The sequence below is a fragment of the Dendropsophus ebraccatus genome, chromosome 15 (genome assembly GCF_027789765.1).
Source record: "Dendropsophus ebraccatus isolate aDenEbr1 chromosome 15, aDenEbr1.pat, whole genome shotgun sequence".
NCBI classification, from domain to species: Eukaryota; Metazoa; Chordata; class Amphibia; order Anura; family Hylidae; genus Dendropsophus; species Dendropsophus ebraccatus.
Window position 1 is genome coordinate 73,819,681 of NC_091468.1, and position 25,673 is coordinate 73,845,353.

The 25,673-nt window shown below is 45.9% G+C and overlaps 1 protein-coding gene across 5 annotated transcripts in view; it reads left to right on the forward strand.

Annotated features, from left to right (window-relative positions):
- Positions 1-25,673, forward strand: part of RASGRP3 (RAS guanyl releasing protein 3) — a 146,132-nt gene that overhangs the window by 118,290 nt on the left and 2,169 nt on the right. For all 5 annotated transcript variants that reach the window (XM_069954253.1, XM_069954251.1, XM_069954252.1 and 2 more), the window contains 4 exons: positions 422-569; positions 2,790-2,826; positions 3,060-3,185; positions 7,568-7,935. In XM_069954253.1, the coding sequence (XP_069810354.1) occupies positions 422-569; positions 2,790-2,826; positions 3,060-3,185; positions 7,568-7,935 (679 nt within the window). The remainder of the gene's footprint in view (positions 1-421; positions 570-2,789; positions 2,827-3,059; positions 3,186-7,567; positions 7,936-25,673) is intronic.

The window sequence follows — 25,673 nt, forward strand, 5'->3', positions numbered from 1 at the left end:
CATGTGCTGTATCCTGTACATGTGCTGTATCCTGTATCCTGTACATGTGCTGTATCCTGTACATGTGCTGTATCCTGTACATGTGCTGTATCCTGTATCCTGTACATGTGCTGTATCCTGTACATGTGCTGTATCCTGTATCCTGTACATGTGCTGTATCCTGTATCCTGTACATGTGCTGTGTGCTGTATCCTGTACATGTGCTGTATCCTGTATCCTGTACATGTGCTGTATCCTGTATCCTGTACATGTGCTGTATCCTGTATTCTGTACATGTCTGTATCCTGTATCCTGTACATGTGCTGTATCCTGTACAATTATATAAAAGTATTATAAGTGTATAAACCCCATCCAGGCCATATCCATGGCGGCCATCCAGTTCTGTGTATTCATCGTCTTGTGTCTCCGTCTTGTTCCCCAGGGACGGTCTGATCAGTAAGGATGAGATGATGGCCTACTTCCTCAGGGCAAAGTCTCAGTTTCACTGTAAAATGGGACCGGGCTTTATTCACAACTTCCAGGAGATGACGTATCTGAAGCCGACCTTCTGCGAGCACTGCGCTGGATTTGTACGTCCATTTTCCATCGATATAAAGATGTTTTACAGATGTTTGGGCTGTTTTTGTTTTTAATCTTTTTGGGGCTACAGAAAAAGATTCCCCCCCCCCCCCCAATGGTGTTGTGTTACTGAGATGTGCGGAGACCTTTATATCCCAGAACCCATTTACAGACATAAAATTCATTTATCTGGGAACTAAGGGACGGACGACATTTGTTGGTCCGATTTGTATCTCCAAAAAATCAGCCCAAACACTGATGTGAACCTCCCAAATCTGGAGAGACCCCCACCTAGTTGTCTAGCCATCACAGTTTGGCCCTTGTCACTATTGTTTCGACCTTCAGCTTTGCCTTTTTATCTGCGTCCAACATATTGACTAATCCTGTATCCACCATCCTTGGACAGGCGCCCTTTTCTGGAGAAAATCTTTATGGCTGATGGGTCTAGATACTAAAGATGAGCACAACTCACACATGCTGAAGTCGCACTGCTCGGAATTTGAATACCAGTGGCTAAAGAAGTTGGATGCAGTCCTGAAGAACATGGATGCAGCCATAGACTATATGTGGTAGCTCTGCGACCGGTCACTTGCTAGATGGTACTGTGTAGCACCACTTCTATGGTGGTTGGTCGGTGGAATATAGCTCAGCCGGTTAGGAGGTGGTTGTGATGCCTGTGCTAACTCAGCACCCAGGTATGATGGTACACCTGCTTGTTGTAAGTGGCTGGCTATACCCTTTCCCCTGTGGTCGGTGACCTGCCGGGATGTGATGGGTCCCTTGAGTACCCACCCGGACTATCAGTACCGCTACCCACAGAAAGGGGAGATGACCCAAGGACGGTGTAGCCTGTGTGTAGGTGCTGGTGCAATGATCACTGAGTCCCAGTAGAATAAATAAACTCTTTCTTTTTACTGACAAGTCTTCTGTAATACAGGTGAATAATATGTGCCTGATACAGACTTGACTTCCCTAGATCTGTACTGAGAGATGCTGAAGTAGAGTAGCAGTGCTGACTTGGTTGCGTGCTGAGAAGAGTAGAGAAAGTTCAGAGGAGTGGAGTAGGTCTTGAGAGTCCCAACCCAATGTAGTAATGTGCTCTGCCGGAACTTTTGAAGAAGAAGAATACTTGAAAGAAAAAGAATACTTGTGCCAGTGTTTTGACCTCTGTCACTATAACACCTTTTGCCCTGTAGTGTTGGGGTACCCGACCTATCATGGTGACACAAGCCCCAGTCCTAGTTACCTGAGTTAAGCTAAGTGTCCAAAGTTTTCTGTGCTGTGAGATAGAGTACGTAGGCTCTTGGCTGCTTTGCCCTCTCCGGATCAGTTCCTCTACTCTAGGATACTGTCCTGCACTTTTCGAGATGTTTTTACTGCGTGGGTTGGGGTGATTTCTGACTTGTTCTCTCTGTAGGTGTTTAGCACTGCATTGTAGGTAGAACTGTTGCTCTAAGAAGGAAAATCTCTGTGTTCTCCATATGGATACACTACAGCTGGTCCTGTCCCAAACAGGGAACCTGGCAGAGCCTGATCTCTGTGTCCTGCTCCTCAGAGAAACAGAAAAGAACTAAATGTGGGTCTACACTTCCTCTCCCCATGTGGCAACTTCCTACAGGGTGTGTGTAACAGCTCCTGTGAGTGGTGGAGAAGAGAGTGCGAGAAGAAAGGCGGATAGAGATACACATAAAAGAGTAGAAACTCTCATTGGTGTACAGGTCACAAACACAACAATAACCCTTTCATGACTACAGCTGTGCAACATATATACATGAATATACATACTACTGACATCTAATGGCAAATCTCATACATGACTTCATTACCCCTTCACTTTTGAGGTACCAGGCTTTTGCGAGGGGTTTTCAAAGTAGAAACACCCATGGTGGGACACCACATATATCCCTGTTTTCGTGGACTGCCTAGGGCTGCATCTATCCTCTTCACTCACCGGTAATGAAATGCAGAGTGATGTAACTCACGCTGGAGTTACTCATCTCTAGTAATTATAGCAGCACGACTAACCCGGTGTCACTGAACACTTGTCCTTGGGATTGATCAGCACTTACTTGGGCTGTGTGGCCATCAAACCTTTGTGGACAGACTTGAGTTAGATTCCACCCAGCTGCGGCCGTGATGTCGGGACGGCTGGCGGTCTATCCTGCTTTGTTAGTTATTATGACCCAGCACTCCTTGCTGCTTCCATTAACCTGCCGTATATTTCTTCACAGCTCTGGGGAATAATCAAACAAGGATACAAGTGCAAAGGTAATTCCTGATACACAGAGGATAGTCCAGGTGCAGCCCGCAAGGATCTGTGAAGAGCAAATAGGACCCCAGCATGCTCGGGTGATCAGTGAGAAATGGCTGCACTAATGTAATTGCCTGCAGTAACCTGTAATATATGTGCTGGTGCAGTGAGTAAGAGCACCCTGACTCTCAGGAATAACCCTGTCTATATATACAGCTGTGATTTATAGATATATACGATTCCTTTCCAGACTGCGGAGCCAATTGCCATAAGCAGTGTAAGGACCTTCTGGTGCTGGCGTGCAGAAAACTCTCTAGAGCGGCATCGATTGGCAGCAGCCACGGATCTCTGCCTGGCAGCCCGTCCATAGCTCCAGGTATAGTGAAGACCCTAATGCACACATACCCTGCCCCCTCCCCTATGGCCTTGAGATATGGTTAGAGGTTTCAGTTCTGTTTTTAGCACCATTACTTAAAAGGGGTTCTCCAGCATTAGAAAAACATGGCCGCTCTCTTCCAGAGACAGCACCGCTCTTGTCTCCAGGTCAGGTGCAGTTTGCAATTAGGCTCTATTCACTTCATTCACTTGGAACAGAGCTGCAAAACCTGCACCCCACCTGGAGACAAGAGCGGTGCTATCTCTGGAAGGAAGCGGCCATGTTTTTTTAATGCTGGAGAACCCTTTTAATAGGCTGGGTTCACACTATGTATATTTCAGGCTGTATTTGGTCCTCATGTCAGGTCCTCATAGCAACCAAAACCAGGAGTGGATTGAAAACCCAGAAAGGATCTGTTCACACAATGTTGAAATTGAGTGGATGGCCGTCATATAACGGTAAATAACTTCCATTATTTCAATATAACAGCCGTTGTTTTAAAATAACAGCAAATATTTGCAATTAAATGACGGCCATCCACTCAATTACAACATTATGTGAACAGAGCCTTTCTGTGTTTTTAATCCACTCCTGGTTTTGGTTGCTATACAGCCTCAAACATACAGCCTCAAATATACGTAGTGTGAACCCAGTAAGGCTGTGTTCTTTGTAAGGAGGACGCCCATCCGTATCTCATGGCAATCATTTATAAGAAGATATCTAGATACAAAAATCTCCATGTTACGGGACCCTTTTATTTCTACTAGAGATTGATTTAGTCTCCAATGTGTACAACACCTAAAGGTCCTTCTACACGGCCGTTATCAGCTGGGGATGTTGCTAGAAAGGCTCCTATAGCCAATAATCAGTGTAAAAGTGATTGATCAGCTGAGGATCAGCTGATCACATCTTATGGACTACTTTATTGCTGTGTAAACCGGAGATATGAGGCTGATAAATAATGCAAAATGGCAGCAGGGAAATGCATCATCCATATTCCAGACCACACAGCAGTACATAAATAGCTAGTGCTCTGCTGTGTGATCCGGCATCCCACTGTCAGTCTCTCCCATCCTGCTCTCTGGCTGTGCGCAGTATCTTCAGGCCACCGCCTTCTCCAGAATGATTGACAGCCAGGGGAGGCAGGGCTGCCTAAATATACAGCAGCAGGACAGCATATACAGAGAGCAGGACGGGAGAGTCTGAGAGCGGGATGCCTGATCACACAGCAGAGCACTAGCGATGTATGCACTGCTGTGTGATCTGGAAACTGTCAGCACAGATATATGCTCAGCCACTCCATTACTGTGCTGTGTGATCTGGAATCTGACAGCACAGATATATGCTCGACCACTCCATTGCTGTGCTGTGTGATCTGGAATCTGGCAGCACAGATATATGCTCGGCCACTCCATTACTGTGCTGTGTGATCTGGAATCTGGCAGCACAGATATGTGCTCGGCCACTCCATTACTGTGCTGTGTGATCTGGAATCTGGCAGCACAGATATGTGCTCGGCCACTCCATTACTGTGCTGTGTGATCTGGAATCTGACAGCACAGATATGTGCTCGGCCACTCCATTACTGTGCTGTGTGATCTGGAATCTGGCAGCACAGATATATGCTCGGCCACTCCATTACTGTGCTGTGTGATCTGGAATCTGGCAGAACAGATATATGCTCGGCCACTCCATTACTGTGCTGTGTGATCTGGAATCTGGCGGCACAGATATATGCTCGGCCACTCCATTACTGTGCTGTGTGATCTGGAATCTGGCGGCACAGATATATGCTCGGCCACTCCATTACTGTGCTGTGTGATCTGGAATCTGGCAGAACAGATATATGCTCGGCTGCTCCATTACTGTGCTGTGTGATCTGGAATCTGGCAGAACAGATATATGCTCGGCTGCTCCATTACTGTGCTGTGTGATCTGGAATCTGGCGGCACAGATATATGCTCGGCCACTCCATTACTGTGCTGTGTGATCTGGAATCTGGCAGAACAGATATAGGCTCGGCCACTCCATTACTGTGCTGTGTGATCTGGAATCTGGCAGAACAGATATATGCTCGGCCACTCCATTACTGTGCTGTGTGATCTGGAATCTGGCAGAACAGATATATGCTCGGCTGCTCCGTTACTGTGCTGTGTGATCTGGAATCTGGCAGAACAGATATGTGCTCGGCCACTCCATTACTGTGCTGTGTGATCTGGAATCTGGCGGCACAGATATGTGCTCGGCCACTCCATTACTGTGCTGTGTGATCTGGAATCTGGCAGCACAGATATATGCTCGGCCACTCCATTACTGTGCTGTGTGATCTGGAATCTGACAGCACAGATATGTGCTCGGCCACTCCATTACTGTGCTGTGTGATCTGGAATCTGGCAGAACAGATATATGCTCGGCCACTCCATTACTGTGCTGTGTGATCTGGAATCTGGCAGCACAGATATATGCTCGGCCACTCCATTACTGTGCTGTGTGATCTGGAATCTGGCAGCACAGATATGTGCTCGGCCACTCCATTACTGTGCTGTGTGATCTGGAATCTGGCAGCACAGATATGTGCTCGGCCACTCCATTACTGTGCTGTGTGATCTGGAATCTGGCAGCACAGATATATGCTCGGCCGCTCCATTACTGTGCTGTGTGATCTGGAATCTGGCAGCACAGATATGTGCTCGGCCACTCCATTACTGTGCTGTGTGATCTGGAATCTGGCAGAACAGATATATGCTCGGCTGCTCCATTACTGTGCTGTGTGATCTGGAATCTGGCAGAACAGATATGTGCTCGGCCACTCCATTACTGTGCTGTGTGATCTGGAATCTGGCGGCACAGATATGTGCTCGGCCACTCCATTACTGTGCTGTGTGATCTGGAATCTGGCAGCACAGATATATGCTCGGCCACTCCATTACTGTGCTGTGTGATCTGGAATCTGACAGCACAGATATGTGCTCGGCCACTCCATTACTGTGCTGTGTGATCTGGAATCTGGCAGAACAGATATATGCTCGGCCACTCCATTACTGTGCTGTGTGATCTGGAATCTGGCAGCACAGATATATGCTCGGCCACTCCATTACTGTGCTGTGTGATCTGGAATCTGGCAGCACAGATATGTGCTCGGCCACTCCATTACTGTGCTGTGTGATCTGGAATCTGGCAGCACAGATATGTGCTCGGCCACTCCATTACTGTGCTGTGTGATCTGGAATCTGGCAGCACAGATATGTGCTCGGCCACTCCATTACTGTGCTGTGTGATCTGGAATCTGGCAGAACAGATATATGCTCGGCCACTCCATTACTGTGCTGTGTGATCTGGAATCTGGCAGCACAGATATATGCTCGACCGCTCCATTACTGTGCTGTGTGATCTGGAATCTGGCAGCACAGATATATGCTCGGCCACTCCATTACTGTGCTGTGTGATCTGGAATCTGGCGGCACAGATATGTGCTCGGCCACTCCATTACTGTGCTGTGTGATCTGGAATCTGACAGCACAGATATATGCTCGGCCACTCCATTACTGTGCTGTGTGATCTGGAATCTGACAGCACAGATATATGCTCGGCCACTCCATTACTGTGCTGTGTGATCTGGAATCTGGCGGCACAGATATGTGCTCGGCCACTCCATTACTGTGCTGTGTGATCTGGAATCTGACAGCACAGATATATGCTCGGCCACTCCATTACTGTGCTGTGTGATCTGGAATCTGGCGGCACAGATATATGCTCGGCCACTCCATTACTGTGCTGTGTGATCTGGAATCTGGCAGCACAGATATATGCTCGGCCACTCCATTACTGTGCTGTGTGATCTGGAATCTGACAGCACAGATATGTGCTCGGCCGCTCCATTACTGTGCTGTGTGATCTGGAATCTGGCAGCACAGATATATGCTCGGCCACTCCATTACTGTGCTGTGTGATCTGGAATCTGGCAGCACAGATATATGCTCGGCCGCTCCATTACTGTGCTGTGTCGCAGAAATAATAATATTTGTGGCAGAAGTAAAAAAAAAAAAAAAAAAAAAAAAAAGGTCAGTGGCAGAGGTAATTTTATAGAAACCCACATGGCAAATTCCCTCATGAAGAAAGTGCCCTAGAAGGGTTGTCAGGATAATCCATTGCGTATAAGGAAAGTGGGTCAGAATCCCATTGATTTCATAGCAGTTTGGTGGCCACACTTGTATTAAGTGCCCTGTCCAGATGGGGAAACCAAGTAAAGCAAAAGATAATTGGCTCCATGTGTAAGGCCGTTGTGAGAGGCCGTTGTCAGGGCTAGCATCACCAGTGTCTGTACTTAGGAGGGAGGGAAGACATCACTTGGATATTACATGTAATGCTATTAATGTCTGCAGCACAAGATGACGTCTTCGCCTTTCCAGCCTCTGGAAGAGAAAACCACGATCTGGATGGACGAGCAATCACTTTGGTCACTGGGTCTTCTAGGAAAATTTCTGTACGATTACAGAGGTCAACGACCAGTCAGGCTACGCAGACGGATCCCATGTGGCCGGATTCTGGCTGGAGCGATACAGGCTCTCATACATTCCCTAAGATGAAATGCAAATTTTATAGTAAATCACCCAAGAACAAAGGATACGCCAAGTGGGAGAATGAGAAACCCAACATGCATCAAAATATGGACATCATGGAAGTACAGATGATGGAGCAGCTTCAGGACCACAACGGGACCGAGACCAAGGAGGAACTGAGCAGTACTGAGGTATACGCTATAAATCTATCACTAACTTATCTGCTAGGATCAATAAACTCCAGCTAAAGTCTAATGCACTCAGCAGAGCTGTGCGAGGAAGCTTGTACAAGGACTCAGGGACCACCTGGTGCTTTATGCTGGGGGGCACCACTAATACATCTGCTGAAATGCTTCTAGGACTTAATCCTGTATCTGAAGGAGCAGGTCCCAGTTTTTGCACATGGAGAATATCTGACATATAACGTCACATGGAACACCATATGCAGAACACGGCGTCCCGATAGCTGTGCAGTTTGTAGGTTGGTCTATCAGATGCCATTGTACTGAGCAATCTCTATGCAACGGAGCTATAAGGACTGCATATTCTTCCCTAGAATTAATACCTCTACAAGCAGGGGTGTAGCAGGGATTCATGGGGCCCCACAAAGGTAACTGTACGGGCCCTATGAATCCTGTCTGTCCCCCCCCCCTCCCTTGTATAACCTGGTGCTGTCCCGCAGTGTTCTTCTCCCACTGTCACTGTCATGGTCTGTCCTCCTTGCCGCACGGATCCTATAGCGGTTGCGTGGTCTGCCTCCATGGTAGCTACGCCACTCTCTATGAGACTCCATGTGCAAAAGGTGTGATAGGAATACAACTTGTTTCTTCAAATACTATTGTAATCTCCATCATCAGATTAATTTAGAGGTACATTAGAACCCCACAGATGTCTACGAGTGCCCTATTATCACCCAGAGAGTATATGGGGCCATAACATATCTATGTGCTGGAAGTCTAAACCGTGGCTTCAAGGTGTATACTCATGTGGGAGAGTTATGGCGTATAGAGATGATCGAACAGCGGGAATTTTCAGGTTAGTTCAAACTCGACCATCACTCCGCCGAACCCCCCCCCCCCCCCCACCTTGTCAGCGATGCCGACCGAGTCCCGGGAGGGGATGCGGCGGGCGGCATTACTTCATTCATAGCTACCAGACACCCGGCTGCCCGCCGCATCCCTTCCCCCCAGGGACTCAGGGTCGGCATCGGTGGGGAAGTAATGTGTATCGGCTGCTGATCCCCCCCGGCCCCCCTCACTGTGTCCCTGTCAGAGATCACTCACCCCCACCCCCGGAGCGTGCTGCTGGCCCCGATCTCGGCACTGGTCTCAGGCACCTGTACTCAGCTGACAGGCTCTGTGTGAGTGAGGCAGGAGAGATTTCTTGCCCAGTACACAGCGCCTGTCAGCTGAGTACAGGTGCTTCAGACCAGTGCAGAGATGGGGGCCAGCAGCACGCTCCGGGGGTGAGTGATCTCTGACAGGGACACAGGGAGGGGGGGCCGGGGGGGATCAGCAGCCGATACACATTACTTCCCCACCGATGCCGACCCTGAGTCCCTGGGGGGAAGGGACTCGGTCGGCATCGCTGACAAGGTGGGGGGGTTCTGCGGAGTGATGATTGACGCCAGACCCCGCATTCACCTGCTGTAGTGCAGTGCCGACCCAGTAACTGGTGACCGGCACTGAGCCCGACGACCCCTGATAAATTACTGCAGCCTCAGGGGACCCCCACTCTGAAGCGTGTGGGGATGCAGAGCACTGAACCCTGATTGGCTGCACGCTACCAAGCCAGTCAGGGTTCAGTGCTCTGCTGCTAATGAGACGGAGAGCGACGCCGGCCGGGTGACGTCACCGAACCGGAAGGAGAAGAGGATCCGAGCCACAAGCTGCAAGATCACGTGACCGGACCGGAGATCTCCTTGGGGGGCCAAAAAACAACAGGTAAGTATATTAGGAAAGGGTTAACCTTGGTTAACCCTTTCCTTTGCTAAATTATTGATTTTCCCTGGAATACCCCTTTAAGATCTCCAGTGACATGCCACCCCCCAGATGGGCAGAGCCCTTTAATGGAAAGCATCTAGTTTCTTCTTTTTGGGATTTGCTCTGGTTATTTTGTTGCCTTGTCCTCATTCTGTACATAATCGCCCATAATGATAACAGAAAGGTAAAAATCATTGGAAGAACTGAACTATTGCATCGACCTAAGTATTCCGCACCTTTAGCCTTCATGGAAGCCCCTGTGATTACAGCCTCCGGTCTTCTCAGCTCTGATGCCGTAAGGTTTGGGCTATGTTCACACATCGCGACTAATGAGCATTAAATGCTACATAACTGTACCTTTATGTGTGAGCATAGCCTTACACCTGGAGGGGGCGTCTTCTGTCATTCTTCTCAAGATCACAGGCGACCCTTCAGCTACAATTCCCATAATGCCTGCAGCACTAGAGCTTTTGACTTTCGCTCAATGCATTGTGGGGATTGTAGTTTTGCAGCAGCTGGAGGGCTGTGAATTTGTCATCTAAATCCTCTGTTAGGCTGCTGCCTACATGCTGCACTGTAGGTGCTCCGGCTACTCTCACGCTTCACTTACTGAGGAGGCCGCAGTAAAGGTCGACCTCCTGGAACTGTCTCCCATCCGCACACATAATCTTTGGAGCTTGGCCAGAATGACCATTGGGTTGTTGGTCACCACACTCACGAAGACACCTATCCTCCAATTACTAGTTAAGACACTTTGGGAGACATGTATCAAGGAGAAGAATCTTATTTTTTGGCGGAAAAGGGCCATTTACGAATAATTTTAATATTAATTAATATTTGCGAATATTAATAAAATATTCGCAAATGGGCACTTTCTGCCCGGTATGCCAGGGGGGAGGGGAGAGGGTGTGGAGGGGGCGGAACGGGGAACGCGCGATTCCTAATTTTTTTTCTCGTAAAAATAAGCAGGAAACCTACTCCAGATCTCAGCTGGTGTAGGTTTCCTGCCGCGCGCACTGGCGCACACAGGATTTATGTAGAGGCAGTACACCTCTACATAAATCGCCGGACTTAATAAATGTCCCCCTTTGAGTGCAGAATATTTTGTACCCTTCTTCTGTTGTGCGCCTGCATGCAATCCCGTCTCCAAGTCCCATCCAATCGGCTACTCCAATCAAGGTGTTAAAACCTCTGCGAGATGATCTAGACAGATGGGAAGGGCCAGAGCTTCAGGAGTCAGAGTAAAGGGTTTGACTAAATTCCATGCAGTATTTTAGTTCTTCATTTTTAATAAATTTGCTAAAACTTCTAAAATTCTACTCTTAAATTTGAGTGAGAAAAATGTACTGTACAGGGGCAGACTGGGACAAAAAAATCAGCCCTGGCACACAAACTGCCCCACCAGCCCACATAACAACATTAGAATGGTGACATAGAATCTAAGTTTATAATGTTATATCATCATTCTAAGCCTACATTGTATGTCCCCATTCTAAGCCTACATTCTACGTCCCCGTTCTAAGCCTACATTCTACGTCCCCGTTCTGAACCTACATTCTACGTCCCCATTGTAAGTCTATATTGTATGTCCCCATTCTAAGTCCACATTCTACGCCCCCATTCTAAGTCTACATTCTGTCCCCATTCTAAGCCTGCATTGTATGTCACTGTTCTAAGTCTACATTCTATGTCTCCGTTCTAAGCCTACATTCTATGTCCCCATTCTTACCCTACATTCTATGTCCCCATTCTAAGCCTACATTCTATGTCACCATTCTAAGCCTACATTCTATGTCCCCGTTCTAAGCCTACATTCTATGTCCTCATTCTAAGCCTACATTCTATGTCCCCGTTCTAAGCCTACATTCTATGTCCCCGTTCTAAGTCTACATTCTATGTCCCCATTCTACGTCCCCATTGTAAGTCTACATTCTATGTCCCCGTTCTAAGCCTACATTCTATGTCACCATTCTAAGCCTACATTCTATGTCCCCGTTCTAAGCCTACATTCTATGTCCCCATTCTAAGCCTACATTCTATGTCCCCATTCTAAGCCTACATTCTATGTCCCCATTCTAAGCCTACATTCTATGTCCCCATTCTTAGCCTACATTCTATGTCCCCATTCTAAGCCTACATTCTATGTCCCCGTTCTAAGCCTACATTCTATGTCCCCATTCTAAGCCTACATTCTATGTCCCCATTCTAAGCCTACATTCTATGTCCCCATTCTTAGCCTACATTCTATGTCCCCATTCTAAGCCTACATTCTATGTCCCCATTCTAAGCCTGCATTCTTTTTTTTTATTTAATTAATATCTTTATTTGTTTTATAAAAAGAACATACAAACAATCTTATTAATCCAAATATCAATCCCTTACCACCCCCCACCCCCCAACTGAGCACGGTATACTATCTTACTTTCTACCTTTTATAATTTTCCATAGGTGTTATATCTTAACCCTCCTTCTCTTCCTTCTCGTAATCTTCTCACCCATTCTCCTTTCCCCTCCCCTTATATCTTCCATATAATCCACAAGCTTTCCTCCATCCTATCACACTCGGACTTTTCGGGATATCCAGTTCTTAACTATTTGTAGTCTAGCTACGAATAGTAGCTTATTCAATCTCACCCTATCTTTTTTCCTCTCGACCTGGGTATCATCCCCCAACAACACCAAACCTGGCGTAAACAAGATCTCAGACTGCACCTCCCTCACTATTTCTTCTACTACTGCACTCCAATATTCCCTTATTCTGGGGCAGTCCCACATTAGATGTAACCAGTCCGCAGGCCCTCCTCCACATCTGGCACAGCTGGGAGTATCTCTTTTCCTTATTTTAAACAGGAAGGATGGAGTATAGTAAAGTCTATTAACAATATTAAATTGGATCATTTGATGATTACTCTTTAAAGATATTGACTTAATGTTTTTCAAAACTCGATGCCAGCCTTCCTCTGAAAATACTCCTAAATCCGTTTCCCATCTGCCCCTACTCTTGATATTCATATCTTTATAGCTAGTTTCTCTTAATCTATATCATAAAAATCAAAGTCTGTCCTTCTGTCTGTCTGTCTGTCTGTCTGTCCTTCTGTCTGTCTCTGTCTGTCTGTCCTCTATAGACTTCCAAACGCCTGAACCGTTTGACCCCAAATTTGGCCCACAGATACATTGGGTGTCCGGGAAGGTTATTGCGAAGGTCCCGTCCCCGCCAGATGTACAGGAGGGGAGGGGGAGGGGAAAGAGAGGCGCCCCATAGAGATGAATGGGAAAATCTCCTCACTGCAAACACAGGTGATATAATTAGCTGCAGCAGACACGGCAGTTGGAGCCTTAGCAACCAATAGGATTACTGCTTTCATTTTCACAGGGAGCAATGGTTGCTAGGGAAGCTGCCTCACAACATCCACAGTAATAACTGGTAGACCCCCTACTCCATCTATACAGTACATGTATACAGGGCCCCCTACTCCAACTATACAGTACAGGTATACAGGACCCCCTACTCCATCTATACAGTACATGTATATACAGGACCCCCTACTCCATCTATACAGTATATGTATATACAGGGCCCCCTACTCCATCTATACAGTACAGGTATACAGGACCCCCTACTCCATCTATACAGTACATGTATATACAGGACCCCCTACTCCATCTATACAGTACATGTTTATACAGGGCCCCCTACTCCATCTATACAGTACATGTATATACAGGACCCCCTACTCCATCTATACAGTACATGTATACAGGGCCCCCTACTCCATCTATACAGTACATGTATATACAGGACCCCCTACTCCATCTATACAGTACATGTATATACAGGACCCCCTACTCCATCTATACAGTACATGTATATACAGGGCCCCCTACTCCATCTATACAGTACATGTATATACAGGACCCCCTACTCCATCTATACAGTACATGTATACAGGACCCCCTACTCCATCCATACACTACATGTATACAGGACCCCCTACTCCATCTATACAGTACATGTATACAGGACCCCCTACTCCATCCATACAGTACATGTATATACAGGGCACAACAGGTATACCAAACTGTGACTGGGTAACACTGCTACACCAGACCTGACCAATACCGCCATACTGTGCTGGATAACACTGTCATACCAGACCTGACCAATACCGCCATACTGTGACTGGATAACACTGCCAGACCTGACCAATACCGCCATACTGTGACTGGATAACACCTCCATACCAGACCTGACCAATACCGCCATACTGTGACTGGGTAACACCGCCACACCAGACCTGACCAATACCGCCATACTGTGACTGGATAACACTGCCACACCAGACCTGACCAATACCGCCATACTGTGACTGGATAACACTGTCATACCAGACCTGACCAATACCGCCATACTGTGACTGGATAACACTGCCATACCAGACCTGACCAATACCGCCATACTGTGACTGGATAACACTGCCATACCAGACCTGACCAATACCAGCAAACTGTGACTGGGTAACACCGCCACACCACTCCTGACCAATACCCCCATACTGTGACTGGATAACACCATCATATCAGACCTGACCAATACTGCCATACTGTGACTGGATAACACCGCTATACCAGACCTGACCAATACCACCATACCGTGACTGGATAACACCGCCACACCAGACCTGACCAATACCGCCATAATGTGACTGGATAACACCCCCATACCAGACATGACCAATACCGACACACTGTGACTGAATAACACTGCCATACGGGTAAATACAACCCTGCAGGTATACAGGACACTACAGGTATACAGGACCCCAAAACTATACACTACAAGTGCACGGGACCTCCACAAAACTATATACTACAGGTATACAGAACCCCAAACTTTACACTACAGGTATACAGGACCCCAAAACTATATACTACAGGTATACAGGACCTCCACCAACTATATACTACAGGTATACAGGACCCCAAACTATACACTACAGGTATACAGGACCCCAAAACTATACACTATAGGTATACAGGAACTCCACCAACTATATACTATAGGTATATAGGACCCCAAACTATACACTACAGGTATACAGGACCTCAAAACCATACACTACAGGTATACAGGACCCCAAAACGATATACTACAGGTATACAGGACCCCAAAACGATATACTACAGGTATACAGGAACTCCACCAGCTATATACTACAGGTATATAGGACCCCAAACTATACACTACAGGTATACAGGACCTCCACCAACTCTATACTATAGTTATACAGGACCCTCAAACTATTTACTACAGGTATACAGGACCCCCAAACTATATACTACAGGTATACAAGACCTCCACCAATTATACACTACAGGTATCCAGGACCCTCAAACTATAAACTACAGGTATACAAGACCTCCACCAACTATACATTACAGGTATACAGCACCAAGTATATACTACACGTATACAGGACCCCCGAACTATACAGTACAGGTATACAGGACTTTCACCAACTGTACACTGCAGGTATACAGGACCTCCCTCAACTATTCACTACAGGTATACAGCCCCCCCAACTACACACTACAGGTATACAGGACCCCCCAACTATACACTATAGGTATACAGCCCCCCCCCAACTATGCACTACAGATATGCGAGACCCCTAAAAACTATTCATTGTGGGTATACAGAACCCCTCCAACTATGCACTACAGGTATACACTAATTCCACTAATTAACTCAGATGAAACAATACCTTTAGCTTGGCCTCCTGGGCACCTTAGAACAAATCTAATTAACACACTGACACTTTATACCCGGGCAGCGCCGGGTACATTTTCTAGTTTAGCATATATCATTGCCAATCCCTTTTTTCTATCCCTCTTCTCTAATAATATTAATACCTCTGGGGACTCTTGTATATAAAAAGGTCCTTCTTTTCCGACGCCAAATAGGCAAATTTTAGTCTTCCATATTCCAGCCAGCTTATACCCTTTAAATCATACTCTCTCTGGAGTTCCAACCATGATCTCAACTTACCTCCTATAAATGCGTCTTGCACTTTTTCTGTACCCCCCTCCCTCAGTCCCTTTACATCATTTAATTTCACAATTTCCTCTAAGTTGGTATTATCCCATAATGGTGTTTTATCTATGGATCTGGTTATTTTAAGCACTCTTTTTATTAACTTCCAACTTTTAACCCACATTTGGACCGAGGGAAATTCATCCCATTCTCTTTCTCCCAGCTGTCCAGATTCCAATTTCTCAATTATCCCTCCTCTCACCTCTCTCCCCCTCCTTAAGACCCACTGGATAAAGGGTATACTATCCCCCTCCCACCATAGGTGTGATTTGGCTGCTAGGAAGTACAGTCTGAGATCTGGGACCCCAAAGCCTCCTTACTCTGAGGGAGGCAAAAATTCTTAAGGCGTATTCTTATCCTTTTTCTCCCCCAAATTAATCTATTTAATAATTGCTCCATTCTCTTAAATGATGTCTCATCTATCCAAACCGGGGTGGAATTAAACAGATACAAAAGTTTGGGCAATATAATTGATTTAATCAACATTATCCTGTCCATTTTTGTTCTAACCAATTTCACCCATACTGCAACCTTCTCCTTTAAAGTTTTCATTACTGGAACTAAGTTATTTTCTATGAACTCATCCACCTTATTTGTTACTTTTATTCCTAGGTACCTAAAGCTCTCATTCTTCCTCAATACTCTAACCTTAATGTGCTGTGGCACCATCTGGTCCACCCACGGACTAGAGAGGGGCATCAACATAGATTTCTCCCAATTGATTTTTAGTCCTGCTAGGCTGCCATATTCTGCCATTATCTTCATAACTTTTTCTAGTGAGGTTTCGGGGCTCTCTAAGAATAACAACATATCGTCTGCAAAGAGACTTACCTTATTATCTCTCCCCCTCACACCAAATCCCTTTATCTCAGGGTCCTCCCTTATCCTTACAGCCAGGGCCTCCATTGCCAGAATAAACAACATGGGGGACAACGTACACCCCTGTCTGGTTCCTCTCTCTAGAGTAAACCCTTCTGATGTTAATCCATTCACTGAGACTACTGCTCGTGGTTCAGCATAGAGCAATTTTACCATTTCCACGTATTTGTTCCCCATACCCATTTTTCCGAGTACCGCCCAGAGGAACTCCCACTCTACCCTATCGAAGGCCTTTTCGGCATCCAAAGACAGGATAGAGTGGGAGCTCCCCCCCCCCAGAACCCGCCTGCATATTATGAAACAATCTATTAATACTATTCTTTATATGGCAGCCAGGAACAAATCCCCTCTGATCGGGGTGAACCAGATCCCCCAGCACCTTTTTGAGCCTATTGGCCAATACCCTTGCATATAGTTTTCGACATTTAACAAAGATATCGGCCTATAGGAATCCGTTTTACTACTATCCTTACCTTCCTTATAAATTACCACAATTCTTGCCTCCCTCATAGAGTCTGGTAGTTTCCCTTCTTCCAGGGATGCTCTCACCACCCTGTATAGTGCTGGGATCAAGTACCCCCTATACCTCCTATATGCCTCATAAGGCAACCCGTCACCCCCTGGTGACGTGTTCCCCCGTGACTGCAACAGGGCCTTGCTAAATTCTTCTTCTGATAGGGGAGCCTCTAATATCTCCCTTTTTTCCTCGGATAACACCGGGAGAGTCACTTTCCCTAGATATTCCTGTATCTCCTTCTGCGAACACCTACTCTCCGAACTATACATCTTCTTGTAGTATTCTAAAAAGCAAGCCAATATTCCTTCTGGGAATTTTATTTCCCTTCCTTTCTCCTGTATCAGGGGAACATAATTTTTTTCTTTTTGATTTTTTACTATGTTCTTGATCTGTCTATTGGGCTTCCCGCTCCCTAAGTGCCATTCCCTACCCAAGAAAAATAAGCTATTTCTAGACTTCCTTTCTAACATATCTGTATACTCTTTTTGGGCCCTTTCCCATCTTTCTTTCGTAATCTCTCCAGGATTGGCTATATATTGTTCCTCTTATTCTTCCACCTTCCCCACTAGCTTTTCTTCTTCTTTTTTAAACTCATATCTTTTCTTACTAATAGATTTCTTTAAAATTCCTCTCAAATAGGCTTTAATTGCATCCCATACTATTACATCCCTAGCCGATCCCCAGTTACTCTATCATCTCCTGGAGCTGCACCCCTATCTCCTCCTCATTTCCTAAGATCTGAAACCAATATGAATTGACTCTCCACGGTGTTATCCCTCTTTCTCTCCCATCACTAACCTCTACATATAGCGGGGCATGATCTGATATTGACCTTGCTAGGTACTTTACTGATTTCACATATTTTACTGCTTGGTGATTACTCAGTACCATGTCTATTCCCGACATTACTTTGCATGTTTTATTAACACAGGAGTATGTTGCTGTATTTGGGTTCCTTTCCCTCCATACATCATATAGACCAGTTTCTTTACAAAATTTAGCTAAGGGGGAAACTCTTCTCACTCCTCTCACCTCTCTCTCTCTCTCTCTCTCTTCCTATCTACCTCCTCATCCATCACTGAATTAAAATCCCCTATTATAAGAATCGGGCAGTCCTTATTATTCACAAAATTGTAAATTTTGTTGAGGGCTCGGAATGAAAACGGAGGAGTCACATAAACAAAAACTAAAATATATATCACCCTTTCTAATTTCCCATATAATACTACATATTCTCCTTCTTTATCTATACTATTTTCATACATTTCCCAATTTATCTTCCTGTGAATGAATACAGGAAAAAGTGTTATATTTATAACCCCCCCAGTTTTTATCCACCCAATACTTAGTGCCCTCTGTTAAATGTGATTCTAGGAGGCATATTATTGCCGGTAAATATTTCTGACAAACCGAAAAAATAGCGTGTCTTTTAACTTTATCACTCATACCCCTCACATTCCATGCGATCAACGTCGTGGTCATTCCTAGCCCTCACCTAAAGCACTAATGAGAAGAGAAGAAGAGAGAAAAGAAACAAGAACATAAGTTAATACAAAGGAGGAACAAAGTAATTCTCCAATTCCATACCTTCCCCCGTGCTCAGATCCATTTCCTCCCCCTTCCCCCCTCTTGACCTGCCACCTCTACCTTCCGGTATCCTTGGCAAGCCTCTAAACCCAAGTTTGCCCCGCCGAGTGCCTAAATCACATTACACATAATTTTCCTTATTCCAATGCCCTAACATCTCTAATCTTTTGAGACCCTTCGAGTCCATCCATTTAACCAGTTCCTCCGGGGATTGGAAAAACCAAGTCCTTTCTTCATTAATAACTCTTAATTTAGCAGGATATAACATCGCATACTGAATGCCATTTAGTCTCAATCTCTTTTTTTGCATTAATAAACTGGGCTCTGGCTTTTTGCGTCTCTATTGAGAAGTCTGGATAAATAGAGATCTTATTGTTGTTATATTTTATTTCTCCGATCTCCCTCGCCTTCTTTGTTATAGCGTCCTTGTCTCTAGACAGAACCATTCTTGCAATTAGGGGCCTTGGAAAATTGCCTGTAACTGCCCCTTTCAAAGGGATCCTATGAGCTCTTTCCACAACCGAGGGATGGATCAAAGTCTCCGGGAATTGACTTTTGAGCCATGTCTCTACAAATCCAGTAGGATCGATTTTTTCCTCCCCTTCGGGGATTCCCACTATCCTTACGTTGTTCCTTCTGGATATGTTTTCCATATCCACCATCTTTTCTTTGAGCAGATTATTGTTCTTCTGTAATTCCTCTACTTGCTTCTTTATCTTGATCAAGTCATCCTCCACCCCACTTACACTGCTCACAGCATCTCTCTCCAATTTTTGAGATTTCATCTCTAATTAGCGAAATCTCACTGCCCATGCTCCCCATCTGTCCTGTCAGACTCTCCAACGAAGAATTACATTTGGTTACTTCAGCTAGGATTTTTCAGCTAGGATGTGTCCGTCTCCATCAATACTGGACCCTCTTGGGTCTTATCCAGATCCTCTGCTATAGTTGCTTTTGCATTTTTCCCTGCACGTCCTCTCCCTACTGGTTGTCTTGGTGAAAGGAATTTGTCCATTTTACTTACTGGACTTTTCTGATTTTTATGGGAGGTCATCGTATCCCTCCTGCCTCTAACAACAAATTTAATGGAGATTGCAGAAAGTCCCTAATATCACCGTTAAGGAGAAATTGCAAAAAGTCACTGACAGCACAGTTAGTAAAGATTGCAGAAGGACCCTAATAGCTCAATTTGTAGAGATTGCAAATAGTCACTGGTGATACGGTTTATAGAGATTGCAGAAAATCACCAATAGGATGGTTAATGGAGATCACAGAAAGCCATTAATAACACTGTTAATGAAAATTGCAGAAAGTCACTAATAGCGTGTTTTAGAAAATCACTGATAACACAGTTAATGGAGTTTTCAGAAAGTCACTGATAGTATGATTAATAAAGATTGCAGAGAGTCACTGAGAAAACAGTTAATGGAGATTGCAAACAGCCACTGATAACACGGTTAATGGAGATTGCAGAGAATCACTGATAGTATGATTAACCTCTTAACGACGCATGACGGGTTTACCCGTCATGCGGCCGTTAAGAGTAAACAGAGAGGGCTCCCGGCGTGAGCCCTCTCTGCAGCGCGCGGTCCTCGGTTGCTAAGTGCAGCGAGGGACCGCGTGTATTAGCCGGCGCGGCCGGCTAATTAACTATTCAAATGCCGCTGTCAAAGCTGACAGCTGCATTTGAATAGCAGCTGTGCCCCCTCTCCGTGGTGTCCAGTGGGGGATCTCCCCCCCCCCGCGATGCGATCGCGGAGGGGAGATCCGTTCTAATGAGCCGGCCGGGGCGCAGCGTCGGAATGACGCTGATCCCGGCTCGGCAATCTATTCAGATGGTCTGCAGCAGACCATTATAATAGAGCACCGGTCTGATGGATCATTGCTCTATTATATACACAGGATTGATCTCAATGGGAGATCAGTTCTGTGTATATAGAAGTACCCCAGGGGGCTTCATATTACTGTAAGGGAAAGTTAAAAAAGTGTTTTTATTAATAAAAAAATCCCCCCCACTAATAAGTATGAATCACCCCCCTTTTCCCATTTTACAAATAAAAATAAATAAATAAATAAACATGTTTGCTATCGCCGCGTGCGTAATCGCCCGAACTATTAATTAATCACATTCCTGATCTCGCACGGTAAACGGCATCAGTGCAAAAAAATCCCAAAGTGCAAAATTGCGCATTTTTGGTCGCATCAAATCCAGAAAAAATGTAATATAAAGCGATCAAAAAGTCGCATATGCGCAATCAAGGTACCGATAGAAAGAACACATCATGGCGCAAAAAATGACACCTGACACAACCCCATAGACCAAAGGATAAAAGCGCTATAAGCCTGGGAATGGAGCGATTGTAAGGAACGTATATTTGTTAACAATGGTTTTAATTTTTTACAGGCCATCAGATACAATAAAAGTTATACATGTTACATATCATAGTAATCGTAATGACTTGAGGAACATATATAACAACTACGTTTTTCCATAGGACACACGGCTTAAAAATGAAGCCCCCCCAAAGAAAAATTATTGCGTTTTTTTTTTCAATTTTTACTGCGCATATAATTTTTTTCTGGTTTCGCAGCATATTTTATGGAAAAATTCAGCCGTCATTGCGAAGTACAATTAGTGACGCAAAAAATAAGGGCTCATGTGGGTCTGTAGGTGTAAAATGCAAGTGCTATGGCCTTTTAAGCACATGGAGGAAAAAACGAAAACGGAGGAAACGAAAATGGAGGAAAAAACGAAAGTTAGCACGGTCCTTAAAGGGTTAATGAAGATTGCAAAAGTCACTGATAACACGGCTAATGGAGATTCCAGGAACTCACCAACAGCACGGTTAATAGATCTTCCAGAAAGTCACCATTAACTAATGTATATGCAGGAAGTCACAAATGGCGCAGTTATTGGGGATCGCAAGGAGTCTCAAGTCTCACAGTTAATAGCTCATACAAGGAGACACTGGAAAAATAGAGATTACAGTAATAATACTGCTATACTCATTTGGTCCAGTCGAGGGAAGCTTTCCCCTTCAGAATCCGTATATACAATGGCGTCTCCAACCTTTCTCTCCGAGTTGGCGCCTTCCTGGGGCCCTCTCACAGCCTCCCACAGGACAGGAGCCTAACTCTCGGGAGGCAGTAGTGACACCGTGCTGCAATGCAGCTCTCGGCTCTCTCACCGCCGGCCCGCTTCACTGGATACCGCCTCTCTCTCCCCCTCAGCTCTCTCACCGCGTCTTGGGAGGAGGGAGACGTCTACCAGTCGTCCTTCTTTTGCCAATGCCTTGTATCCCTCACCCGCCGTGACTCTCTCACCGTCACCGCGGTTGCTCCACGCTCTCACTTCGACTATCTCCGGGTCACAGAGCGCACCGCTTCCTCTCTCGGCTTTCCTCGGAGCTACGCTGCCGGTCACGTGACCCAGATCTTTTGCTTCTCTTCCTCATCTCCCGAGCATTCTAAGCCTGCTTTCTATCTCTACGTTCTAAGCCTACATTCTATGTCCCCATTCTAACCCTACATTCTATGTCCCCATTCTTAGCCTACATTCTATGTCCCCATTCTTAGCCTACATTCTATGTCCCCATTCTTAGCCTACATTCTATGTCCCCATTCTAAGCCTACATTCTATGTCCCCATTCTAAGCCTACATTCTATGTCACCATTCTCTGCCTACATTCTATGTCCCCATTCTTAGCCTACATTCTATGTCCCCATTCTAAGCCTACATTCTATGTCACCATTCTCTGCCTACATTCTATGTCCCCATTCTTAGCCTACATTCTATGTCCCCATTCTTAGCCTACATTCTATGTCACCATTCTAAGCCTACATTCTATGTCACCATTCTAAGCCTACATTCTATGTCCCCATTCTTAGCCTACATTCTATGTCACCATTCTAAGCCTACATTCTATGTCCCCATTCTAAGCCTACATTCTATGTCACCATTCTCTGCCTAAATTCTATGTCACCATTCTTACCCCACATTCTATGTCCCCATTCTAAGCCTACATTCTATGTCACCATTCTAAGCCTACATTCTATGTCCCCATTCTAAGCCTACATTCTATGTCCCCATTCTTAGCCTACATTCTATGTCCCCATTCTTAGCCTACATTCTATGTCCCCATTCTTAGCCTACATTCTATGTCACCATTCTAAGCCTACATTCTATGTCCCCATTATTAGCCTACATTCTATGTCACCATTCTAAGCCTACATTCTATGTCACCATTCTAAGCCTACATTCTATGTGTCACGGCCGCGGCGGCTTCCCGCGTCCCGGGTGGCCGCCGCGACCGCCTCCTGTCCCGTGCAGCCGCCGGGGTCCTTGTGTAGGGACCCGGCGCTGCTGCTGCTTCGGCCACTGGGGCGCCTCACCTCTCCTCCGTGCATGTCGCGGTCTGTGCCGGCCGGCGCGCGCGTCCCCGCCTCCTAGGGCGCGCGCGCGCCGGCTGTCTCAGATTTAAAGGGGCAGTGCGCTCCTAATTGGTTGGTGGCACCAATCACTCCCCTATAAATCCCAGCATGCCCTGTCCTTAGTGTTGGAGCCTCTACATGCTTCCCATAGCGTTGGCCCAGCCCCCTGTTGTTCCTGTGTCCTATTCCGCTACCTGGTCCCAAGTCCCTGTTCCTGAGTCCTATCCGTTACCTGGTCCCAAGTCCCTGTTCCTGGTTCCTGTTCCCCTGTCACTCCATCTGTTCCCGTGTTAAGCCTGTCACGTGCGCTCTCACCTGCAGACCATTGCCTGTGCCATCTCCTGCCACGCCTCGCCTGCCGACACCAGCAACCAAGCCAGGGGTAGCGACCTGGGGGTCGCCTGCCGCAGCAAGTCCATCCTGCCTTGCGGCGGGCTCTGGTGAAAGCCAGCGGCCCCTTAGACTCCGCCCCCTGGTGAGGTTAGTGCCATCGCTGCTGTCGGTCCAGTGGATCCACTACTCCAGGCGTTACACTATGTCCCCATTCTTAGCCTACATTCTATGTCCCCATTCTTAGCCTACATTCTATGTCACCATTCTAAGCCTACATTCTATGTCCCCATTCTAAGCCTACATTCTATGTCACCATTCTAAGCCTACATTCTATGTCACCATTCTAAGCCTACATTCTATGTCCCCATTCTTAGCCTACATTCTACGTCCCCGTTCTAAGCCTACATTCTATGTCACCATTCTAAGCCTACATTCTATGTCCCCATTCTTAGCCTACATTCTACGTCCCCGTTCTAAGCCTACATTCTATGTCCCCATTCTTAGCCTACATTCTATGTCCCCATTCTTAGCCTACATTCTATGTCACCATTCTAAGCCTACATTCTATGTCCCCATTCTTAGCCTACATTCTATGTCCCCATTCTAAGCCTACATTCTATGTCCCCATTCTCTGCCTAAATTCTGTCACCATTCTTACCCTACATTCTATGTCCCCATTCTTACCCTACATTATATGTCCCCATTCTTAGCCTACATTATATGTCCCCATTCTTACCCTACATTCTATGTCCCCATTCTCTGCCTAAATTCTATGTCACCATTCTTACCCTACATTCTATGTCCCCATTCTTAGCCTACATTATATGTCACCATTCACCATGACAACATTATATGGCAACGTTACTGACATTCTGTCAAAGCATGTCGACATAGAATGTAGGTTTTGAATATTATGTCAGGCTTCTATAACAACATAATATGTCAACATTCTGTCATAGAATGTTGACTTACCATACAGCTTTAGAATGGTCACATAGAATGTTGACTTACCATACAGCTTTAGAATGGTCACATAGAATGTTGGCTTAGAATAGTGACATTAGACTAGTTAGACTCCAAGGTCTCAGATTCCTGCTCTTGGTTCCCGGTCTCTCATATTAACTACTGTCTGTGGCCCTTATTTTTAGACCCCTGCTCAGCACCCCCAGCTTGTCTCTGTGACCCTGTTTCCCTTAAGGAAAGCTTTCTTGCAGACTCTTCATCACTTCATCTTCTTTCTCATGCAAAGATCCTTAAGCTTCTAGTTGCTGATCTCTAGCTGGTGCTCAAAAACATATAATGACGTCATCAAAGCTTTTGGCTGCTTATAAGTCTGTAGTTTTTGCCATAATTTGCGCAAAATAGAACAATACTTCATTCACTGGTTGGAAGAAGGAGAGTGGCCCACAGAGGGCACAGGCCCACCTGGCATTTTGTCAGAACTGCCAGATGGCCAGTCCAGCCCTGCTACTGTATATACTGTATGAGATTCCCAATCATCTGCTTCAACTAAAATGACTAATTAATATCTCTATTGTGGACTGATCTTAATGACCAGGCCACTCCTCTGGCTGTCAGGGAAAATGATTGGGACTCCTGCCACTAACAGCAGCAGCAGCGGTTGAGGGGGTTAATGGCGGGCAGTCACACGATTGGTGGCCAGGACCCTGATAGCAGCTGGTCCTCATGGCCTATAGATGGAACTCCTGATGTTCCCGGAACGTGTGATACCCTTTAGAGAATGGAAAAAGTTTCCTAAGAATAGACTTTATTTGGAAATAAAAGCAGGTTAGGCTGCTGTCACACAAACCACAATAAACCACAAGCCAAAAAATAAGTGGATTCAAAAGTAATGGGAACAATAATAGAAGGAACAATAATGCGACCTCCTGCTGGATCCACTTCTGGCACCTCCTGCTGGATCCACTTCTGGCACCTCCTGCTGTATCCACTTCTGGCACCTCCTGCTGGATCCATTTCTGGCACCTCCTGCTGTATCCACTTCTGCCACCTCCTGCTGGAACCATTTTTGGCACCTCCTGCTGCATCCACTTCTGCCACCTCCTGCTGCATCCACTTCTGCCACCTCCTGCTGCATCCACTTCTGCC